Here is a 10,000-nt window from a genome sequence, read left to right as displayed (position 1 = left end):
TCCACTTTCAGCAATTAGTAAGTTTATATTGCAACAAAACGATAACTGATAGCAAAACATGAAAATCTATGCCATAGTTGAAGTGAATTTAGAGATTGCAAGCCAGTAAAGAAATGATAATTAATACTCCTTTTGTGAACTTCAAAGTTTTTGGGGGGTAGGGGGTGGGCACTTGTTTAAGGCAGGTGGTTTGTTAACTTTCCCATTTACAGGATGGGCACTTTGTCAGGCTAGGCATTTATTCCAGGTTGGGCACTTAATCAAATAAATATGCTGGTTTTCTTTGAAACTGTTTTCTCCTTTAATAAATAAATGAATAACTCTCTGTTCAGCTGATCAGATCTCTCAGAACTGAAACAAAGATGCATGTCCCTGACGATTATGAGAAGAACTTCAAGCAGGCAGAGGAGACGTTCTTGTACCAGCTTGTTTTTGATCCTGTATCTATGAACCTGGTTCCTTTGAGTGACCTGCCAGAAGGATTACAAGCCGGGGACCTAGTGTTTGCTGGTCCGTATCCTTTAGAAAGGCTGATAGTTTCTAAAGAAACTGTTAGGGGCTGCGTCGATGGGGGTAACGAAATAATTTGGATATATCAACAAAGTTGAAATGGTAAATTGGCCACCGTAACGATTACAAAAGCTGACGTTTCGAGCGTTAGCCCTTCGTCGGAGCGAATAGAGGAATTGTGGGTTGTGTGTGCATTTTAAAGGAAGAAAATGGAGCTACGTTATTGGTGAGAACATGGCAACGAGAAAAACACTAATAAATTAATGGAATGAAAAGCGTTCGTTGATCCCTGTGGGATTTAGACTGCCGGTTTGAAAGATGAGCATTTGTTCAAGAGTTTTACGGCTTTCCGTGCTGCCTAAGTGTAAGGAAAGACCGCAGATTGCCATATGTTGCTTAGAATGGTTAGGTAAATTAAAGTGTCTAGCGACTGGTTTCGATGTGTCCTTGTCATTCCTCTCCACGTCGCAAAGGTGTTCTCTGAATCGGTCGCCTAGTCTTCTGCCTGTTTCGCCGATGTATATCTTTTTGCAATAAGTGCAAGTTATGCAATAGATTACATTGGCGGAGGTGCACGTGAAGTGATCGGTGATCTTAATGGATCGTTTGGGTCCCGATATTTTATCAGTATTGTGAATGAAAGGACACGTTTTGCATCGTACACGAGTGCATTTAAAAGTGCCTGGTTGGTCATCAGTCTGGAAAGAACTTCTGACCAAAAAATGTCCTATGTTGTTGTCGCGTTTGAATGAAATGAGCGGAGGCTCCGAAAAGATAGTGCTTGTCTCTGGATCGTTTTGAAGTAATTTAAAGTTTTTAAGAATGATGGATTTAACTGAGTGGTTGTGAGGGTGAAACGCGAGAGTGAATGGAATGCGGTCAGAATCTTCCTTTTGTGACGTTTGTAGTGCAGAATGTCGATCAATAAGTTGGGCGCGGTGGTAACCCGCTTGAACGACAGAAACAGGATAACCACGTTTATCGAAAAACTGGCACATTGACTCTGATTTGTGGTGGAAATCAGAGTCATCACTACATAAACGACGAAGTCTTAGAAACTGAGAAAAAGGAATGGAATTCTTAACGTGAGATGACTTCAAAACGATCCAGAGACAAGCACTTGTATATCCAAATTATTTCGTATCCTTTATAAACTGCTGTAATATTCTTCTCTTTTCCTTTTTTTCCCTTTCACCCTTTCATTGCCCAAGAGGTCCATCAACTTTTTTTTCTTTAAAAAGAACAAGGACAAAACTCAGCCATCTTGGCAAAGCAGAGTCAGTCAATTGAGCATGAGAATAAAGAAAATGATCACCAACTCAAGAAGCTCTCGATCATTAAATTCTCCTTGTCTGCCCTTTAGGAAATGTATGGAGAACACTATGGAGAATATGCACTACTTTTCTTTCAGACTTCGTCATTTTGCTCATGTTCTCTTGACTAAATGTCAGATTAATGACCAGGGAAAAAGCCTTGGGCATTGCATTAGGCAATATTAACCCCATCACGGGTGAAGTGATGGCAGATTTTGACCCCAAAAAGATCAAGGTATGTTGCCAAAAACGTTTTTGGTATATTTTACTTGATGTGCGACACTTATGACTTATTAAAAATTATTAAGAATGAAAAGGTTTGCAGTCATGCAGATATTCAATATGAGGATGGCAAAGGTTAAGATACTGATTCTAAGATAACAATGAATACGAGGACAAGAAAGGATCAAAAAAGGCGTTCAACTCTTAATTTGCAACAACTCAGTGTACAGAGTATTTTTTTATGTCAAAATTTTCTACTTAATAACTTGAGTAATGTTAAGGGCAGTGTCACTGTAAAGGCATGCTGTTATTAAGCAGTTATTCGCTAACGCTGAGGTGAATAGTTACAGTATTTACATGGTCGACTTTCCTGAAACAATGTTGTGAAACATTAGGTGTTCATTTTTACCTTTCCTAGAACTTTCCTTGAACTTTCCTTATCTTTTTCCATTTTCTTTTGCTCTGAAGGTTGAATGATATACTTTTAATTCCGTCAAACTAAACTTTAAACAACAAACATATGAAATACATATATATGAACTGCGGTTATGAAACGTATATGTGCACGATCCTTCGCAGTAAAGCACTATTTAAGCAATAGTGAAAATCAGACCTGAAAAAAATTCAGGCCTGTACGGGATTCGAACCACTGACCTCTGCGATACTAGTGCAGCGCTCTACCAATTGAGCTAACAAGCCAACTGGGAGCAGGCCATCAAATTAATTCGACATAAACCCGTAAGATAATAAATCAAACAACAAACATATGAAATATATATGAACTGCGCTGCACTAGTATCGCAGAGGTCAGTGGTTCGAATCCCGTACAGGCCTGAATTTTTTTCAGGTCTGATTTTCACTATTGCTTAAATAGTGCTTTACTGCGAAGGATCGTGCACATATACGTTTCATAACCGCAGTTCATATATATGTATTTCATATGTTTGTTGTTTGATTTATCATCTTACGGGTTTATGTCGAATTAATTTGATGGTCTGCTCCCAGTTGGCTTGTTAGCTCAATTGGTAGAGCGCTGCACTAGTATCGCAGAGGTCAGTGGTTCGAATCCCGTACAGGCCTGAATTTTTTTCAGGTCTGATTTTCACTATTGCTTAAATAGTGCTTTAAACTAAACTTTGTTGCCAATTTTCGTAAAAACAGCTTAGTTTGTTGCAATAAGTTTCCTTAAGGTAACCTTAGCACAGCAAGAAGCTGTTTTGTTGCACAAAACTGAATAATCTAGGAGGGGGTAAGTTTCTAAAGAAACTGTGGTGCTGCGTCGGTGGGGGTAACAAGGTAATTTGGTAATATCAACTAAGTTGAAATTGTAAAGTGGCCACCGTAAAGAGTTTAAAAGCTGACGTTTCGAGCGTTAGCCCTTCGTCAGAGCGAATGACGAAGGGCTAACGCTCGAAACGTCAGCTTTTTAACTCGTTACAGTGGCCAATTTACAATTTCAACTTAGTTGATATTACCAAATTACCCTGAATAATCTAGAGGCAACCCTCTGCTAGCCAATCAGCGTATGCCAAAAGCACCATTGACTAATGTGGATTACTAGCAATAATTAGTGTCTTTAGTTTACGTGGTTGTGTTATTGTAATTGCTTTTGCTGTTACCCCATCCCTCACTTGCCCAAGGAAATCATGTTTGTCCCTTAGATTATTGACCCGGGATCTGGTAACAAATCGGACGAAGACTCTCAGTCACGTGCTCTCACCCCAGTCTCCACGTCCTCCTTTGGCCAGGCTGTCATTAGTAAAAGAGGGAAGACTGAATACGATGTGCAAAAAAGCCTCTCTGGGTTGATGCTCAATTCACAGTCATCGGCGAAAACCAAGAAACCTTTCGTGCCGCCAAGACATAAACGTAAGATTGAGGAAGAAAGTGTTGATGACGACTCGCTTCTCAATATGTACACTGTATTGAAACCCAAGCATGTCATTCCTCGTGCTCCAGTGAATTTCCAGCGTACAAAACCTGGTGCTCTGTCATGGAACAGGCCAAAAAAGTTCAAGAACCCTTTTAAAATCAGCGATCATCGGGTTGAGTCGCGAGATCAAGTTAAAGTTAGCAGGTATGCATATACATAGATTACTCTGTATGGAAAGATCATGTTCACTGCTTTGTCACCATCAGACTAAATAAAAGGGACTGCTCTTAGTCTTTGTCACTGTTGTAATACCCATTTACTTTCTCTGATTAATTTAAGATTTACTGAAGTATATTTATTTTTCTTGAGGTACTTTAATGTCACTGGAAATCAACTGGAATCACCGAGGGATTCACCGGACACAATGGAGGACAGTCCGGCTGGTGAAACGAATTTTGATTCCGAAAACAACGATGAGTTATCGTCAACAGGTGAATCACAACCTGGAGGTGGTCTTACCGTTTTGAAACAGAACATGGATGAACACTTATTTCAGTGTGAAAGAGAGAATTTTGTGCAGACTGAAGATATGGAACAGAACAAGGAGAATCAGTCAACAACAGAGGTCGATCTATCTCCTAAGCTATACAAGATTGAATATTGCAAAAGGGAAAGCAAGGAGGAAACTACTTTTCACGACAGCAACTCTTCGCAAACGCGTTCTCCTGAAAAGCTACTATGCCAGAGCGTGTTAACGAACCACTCTTTAAATATAAGTTACAATCGCAACGATGAATCTGTAGAGACAAAATTAACGGAACGTTTTAGCTACAAACGACTTCAAAGGCCAACAAAACTTATTGACAACACATTAGAACCCTTATCGAGAGAGGAAACTGTTTCTAATAATAGTGGCTTTTCACGATCAGTTGAGGTGATACGTATCGACAGTGGGTACATATCAGATACGGAGATGAGTACAGATGGTGACACACTCACCCCTACACAGTCAGTTATCACGGACCAAACTACACCCTCCACAGGCAGAAATTTTTCGCTTTTACAAGGGAGTGCTGTTGGATCCAAGGTAAGATAGGAGGGTATACTCCGCCAGTCCTTTCAAAGTCACGATAGCAGACATGTTTCAGGCGTTTACTATTTTGATCACTTGTAATGAACTGGGTTTTTTTTACTTATAGTATTGAGAATCCGGTGTTCGATTAACCCTCATGTTCGTGTTTGCTATCCATTGAATTTTGAAGTTAAATTTTTTTCTTTTGATTGGCTGAGAGGTACGCGTGAATGTTTTTTTATTTTTTACCGAGCACTGAGGAAGGAAAGCAAGGTCAGTTTGTTTGTGCTTGGCTAAGAGGGAGGCAGGCATTTTTTTCACCAATCACAGCGGGAGAAAAGAAAGATCAATACGATCACGAATTGTTTTTTCGAATCTCAAATGAAGATCACTTTAAATGCTCAGGTGTTTATTATATTTCTCTTACTTTATTTTTGCAATAGACAACGAAGAAGCAGATTCGGCTGAACTCTAAAGCAGGTAATGCCATTTTACTTCCAGTTCAATGAACTACGATTATCAGATAAGTGTGGAGCGGAAAAAATTTTGACCATAATCAAACGGTGTTGTTGCAGGCGACCATCTTCGTAAGCGAATAACAAGGGCCGTGCGTCGCTAGCCGTCAAAAGTGAAAGCCCGCCAAAAGAGGTAGAAAGACACGTTTCCACAAGAAACAGAGCCATGTGTTCGTGTCAAAAAAACACGATTCTAACGTCAGAACGTTGTCGCCAAGTTTCCGTTGTGCCTCACACAACTAAAAATCTTAGTTATATCACCGGCTTGTTACACAAACGGTCGAAGGTTACGCTTTTTCAGCACTCGCAGACGATTTTTGGACTTAGGGACACGTCGATTAATATAGGTTTACTCGTTGAACTCCGGAACTGAGGCCCATATTGGATTCAAGGCTGAGTCTCTATCCTGGTCTCCCAGGAATGTAAATGATTGATCAGAAAACTGTCATGAAAACATGACGAAGAGCCAGGAGTTTACTTACTTGGAAATCAGGATGCCGTAGTACTGCCTTAGCTGCTACGTAAACCAGGATAAGTTTTACTGATCGTTGGCGACTTTGGTGGCAAATGCTGGTTACCTTTCCGAGTTGTATCCCTTATAGCAGACATTCTTATAAATCAGTTTACATGTATTTCTTCGTGTGATTCCATTAGTCTGCCTGATTTTGAGGCCCTTTGCAGGGAAAGATTCTTTGGTACAGAGACGCCGTACTGATAAGCAAATTGCATACCGAGACGTCCAAAGGAAACTATTTGAATCAAGTTGCTTTGTTTTGGATGGCGAAGACGCAAATTTGTTCTCCATCCACTATTTTTTCCTTTCTTTTTTTCGGTCCTTAGATCACTAGTTATAAAGGGCTGACTATTGAAGAAGTTCACTTTTTCATATTCTTTCTTCTAGGGCTCAGAAGCACTGGTCTCGGTAGATGCCGCTCAATAGGAATAACAAGAAAGAAAACGAAATCTAAAGATTCATTAAACTCTTCTGGAACGTCGTCTTTGTTGAGTTATTTTGAGTTCGACAGGCGAAAGAAACCAAGGTAACTAGCTGCATAGTGTTGGGTATTTTTTTCTGTACACTTCTTGAAACTCATCAGACTTTTAGAATATGTCATCACGACATGTTTACAGTAGAGCAGAATCGTTTGGAAAATTTCTTTTCCGTTGGAAAAAGAGATTGTCGCTACGGATTGACTTCTCTCGAAAGTTCCTGCTCCGAGTCTATTTTGTTGGTAGAATACGCAACCCTGTTTTAAAGCCAGTCTCCAATCTTCATATCATTCCTGCTTTCGGATGCGGTATCTTATATCTCCTCATAGTATCACTATTGAGTCAAATATTAAGGATAGGAGAATAAGAGAAATGGTGACTTGTTTGTGGATTTGTGGAGAGAATAATATGGAGAATGTGCATACCGGTCTTAGGGTGTAAAGGATTAATATGATTATCACTCAGATATTTGTTCAAAGGAAATGATATGATAATGATAAAACCTAATTAACGTCTAATCTTGGTCCATGAAAACGCAAAAAAAAAAAAAAAACAAATAAGCAAAAGGTCAAAAAAAGAACTCGGTCAATATCCGGCAATCTTGACCTCACGCTTGGTCAATAACGCATAAATATCTAGGGAATCTCTGACCTCATCTGCTTAGTAGGGACCTTAATTAAGCAGTCAGGACAGCAATGCCAGGGAAAACGGCGATTCATAAATAAATTTCTCAGACGACCCAAATTTTGGCGACTTCACATTATTAACATTGTTTTGCAGAGGACGTCTTAGAGATGTACATAGTTTTAAAACACATGTGCTAAGCTATTGTTTTGCTCATTGGATCTTTCTCTTTGCCACGGCCTCGTTGCCGTCGCCGTCTTTGTTTGCGTACTTAATCTTCATTGTCTTTCGTGGAAATTAGGCAAAGAATCTCTTCATGCCATTTCGTCTGTTTAAATTCTCGCTTCCTTTTTTTCCTCCAGATTCAGTTATGACAGCTGAGATGCGGGCGTGATGTAGTTGTAACCAAATGCACGCACGGTTTCCTGGTATAGGGCTTCATATCAATCGAAGATGATGTGGAATGCTGTCATAACACTTGTCAAGATGTCAAGAGAAATTCTGGAATTTCCTGGTCAATGTCTCTTTCTTGTTTTGGCCCTTAACTTCGGACACAGACCTCTTCATCATAAAATTAAATGTAAACAATCTCGCCCACTCCGTTTCGTTCAAATGAGTTTCTGTATGTTCAAAGTATTAACAAATCGGTTTAACATCTAAGACCCGACAAATTCCGTGAAATGCTTCCATGATACATTTTTTGGAGTAATTCACAGAAGACAATTAAAGCTTTCTACATGTTAAAGTTTTTAGACCCACATTTAACCCTTTAAACCCTAAGTGACCGTCATAGAATCTGTCTTTACAGTTTAATACTGCTTATATCTTTGATCATGTGAGAATAAAGGAAATGATCGCTATCCCAGGAAGCTTTGATTGTCAAACGCATTCTCGTTGTCGATAGCAGAGGAAATCTAAGGAGAAGACTATAGAGCCTCTATAATCATAGATACTGATGTTAACGTCTAAAAGGTTAATCAGTCACTAGAAGAATCATTTATAGAATGAAAAAGGTAAGTGCATGGTATATTCGGAAGCCATAGCGATATCTGCTGGTTGCGGAAATTTGAATCAAGGATCATTATTAAACATCCGAAAGAGAACAAACTTGGGAAGCAGAAAGACAGTTTATATTTGAAGGTGGCCGCTCAAGTTATTACACTTAATTTTTTTAATACTGAAATTTCCTTGGAATATTAATGAAAGCGGGATTTTGCCTATGAACTTTCCGAAGAGAGATGTTTCCGCTGCACATTTTCACTGCATTCACTTCAGTCTTAGGGCTTGTGTGACATATTAGACTGGTTATTGACCAACAACAGCAAAAAAACTTTGTTTTACTCCCAAAATCTTAAAGTTGTGGTAGCAATTTAGTTATAGGAGCACTCGATGGGCTTCCTTGAACGAGGGACCGTAGGTGGGGTTTTTCGTGAAACGTGATCGGCAGCTTTTACTTGCCGTGACTTGTTATTGTAAAAAGCTGTGAACAATATACCACTCCTGATACGTGAAACAGAGAAATTATTTTCCGTTATCCGTGATAACTGAAAAGAAAACGCAGTTTTTCCGTGAGAAATTACTAGTTGAAGACTTGCATCTACAAAGCAACGCAGTAACTCTCCGGTCGTTCTTAACGACCACCTTACTGTTAGATCTTGCATGGCAACTGATAAGGTGATGAATCAGTTTAGTTCTTTGATCTTCTCTTTACGAAAAGGCGCCATCGCCTGAAGAAAAACAATGGAACTGACGCTTGGCATGAAATTAGGAAGAAATTCAGGATGTTGAGGTTTTCATAAACACAAGATCTTTTTTCACCCTCATGAAGCGTGAAATGAGAATATTGATTACCGTGATTCGTTATTTGTTATATTAAATAGTCCTGAGTCGAGCGAAGGAGCCCCCTTACGGCCTCTCTTCAATAACCTTTAGAGCTAACAAAGTTGGGCCGCCTATGCATAGAAGATAATTTACATGTTCGGGTCAAATAGACTAAACATAGCTACACGCAAAACAAGATTAACAGATTTAAGTTTACTTCCTGTCTATTGATTTAGTTTATAACAGAATAAGGCCCTTTCGCGGAATATGCGTTTTATCCAAGAAGTCGTATTCCCTGTGAAGACAATCTTATATCTTCCTCAACTGGATTCTACGGTGATGACATTAAGATGAAATGAATATTTCATGAATAGTTATACTTTCTTGTGGAATTTGATGTGCCTTTTGTGTAGCAAGACACCTAAAGAACGTAACTGACTTGGCTAAGGCCGGTATATTCTTATTTTTTATTCTTATTTTTAACATACATTGTCGATATTAATGCACATGTAATTAGTTTTATAAATTTGAATTTACTGTAGTATTCTAAGTTGTTAAGCGCTGTTGATCATTGAATGAAAATAGCGCTCTAGAAGTTATTAAATTAAATTAAGTTATATTCCAACTGACAAGGTCCTGAGCACTCTCTTCTCAATGGCAGTGCTACAACTCTACAGCTGGGATTTGCAACATGGGGATAGCCACTATAGTTATATCGACCTCACCCCACCCCGCTAAGCGGTGTTCTGGGCCGTCACCTCCCCCTGATGTGTCTCCTTACTTGTTCTTAGATCAGTTTTGTCAAACTTAACCCTTAAGACTGTTGTAAAGAGAAATTCCAGTTTTGTCAATTCTGAAAGTAAAAGGATTAACTTCTGGTGTAGGAGACGTGATGACTTTTACACCAAACTCCCGACCGAAAGGTCTCTCGGGAATTAAACCAGGGCCGCAATTTTAAAAGCCGCTTTCTTAAAGGCCGTTTACACGGCAGAATTATTGGGTACGGAAGTGTCAAAAAAGTAGTACAGACCGCATAATTTTAGCCGTTTACACGGATGAT

General features: G+C 39.2%; 1 protein-coding gene across 2 annotated transcripts in view; it reads left to right on the top strand.

Annotated features, from left to right (window-relative positions):
* LOC111338079 (uncharacterized) overlaps positions 1-8,354 on the top strand; it is a 12,084-nt gene extending 3,730 nt beyond the window's left edge. For both annotated transcript variants that reach the window (XM_022944494.2, XM_088725674.1), the window contains exons 7-13: positions 333-514; positions 1,962-2,058; positions 3,707-4,122; positions 4,288-5,005; positions 5,434-5,470; positions 6,407-6,545; positions 7,482-8,354. In XM_022944494.2, the coding sequence (XP_022800229.2) occupies positions 333-514; positions 1,962-2,058; positions 3,707-4,122; positions 4,288-5,005; positions 5,434-5,470; positions 6,407-6,545; positions 7,482-7,500 (1,608 nt within the window). In that variant the 3' untranslated portion in view covers positions 7,501-8,354. The remainder of the gene's footprint in view (positions 1-332; positions 515-1,961; positions 2,059-3,706; positions 4,123-4,287; positions 5,006-5,433; positions 5,471-6,406; positions 6,546-7,481) is intronic.
* The last annotated feature ends 1,646 nt before the right edge of the window (positions 8,355-10,000 follow it).

Source organism: Stylophora pistillata, chromosome 6 (genome assembly GCF_964205215.1).
Source record: "Stylophora pistillata chromosome 6, jaStyPist1.2, whole genome shotgun sequence".
Taxonomy (NCBI): domain Eukaryota; kingdom Metazoa; phylum Cnidaria; class Anthozoa; order Scleractinia; family Pocilloporidae; genus Stylophora; species Stylophora pistillata.
This window is presented reverse-complemented; position numbering and strand designations above follow the sequence as displayed.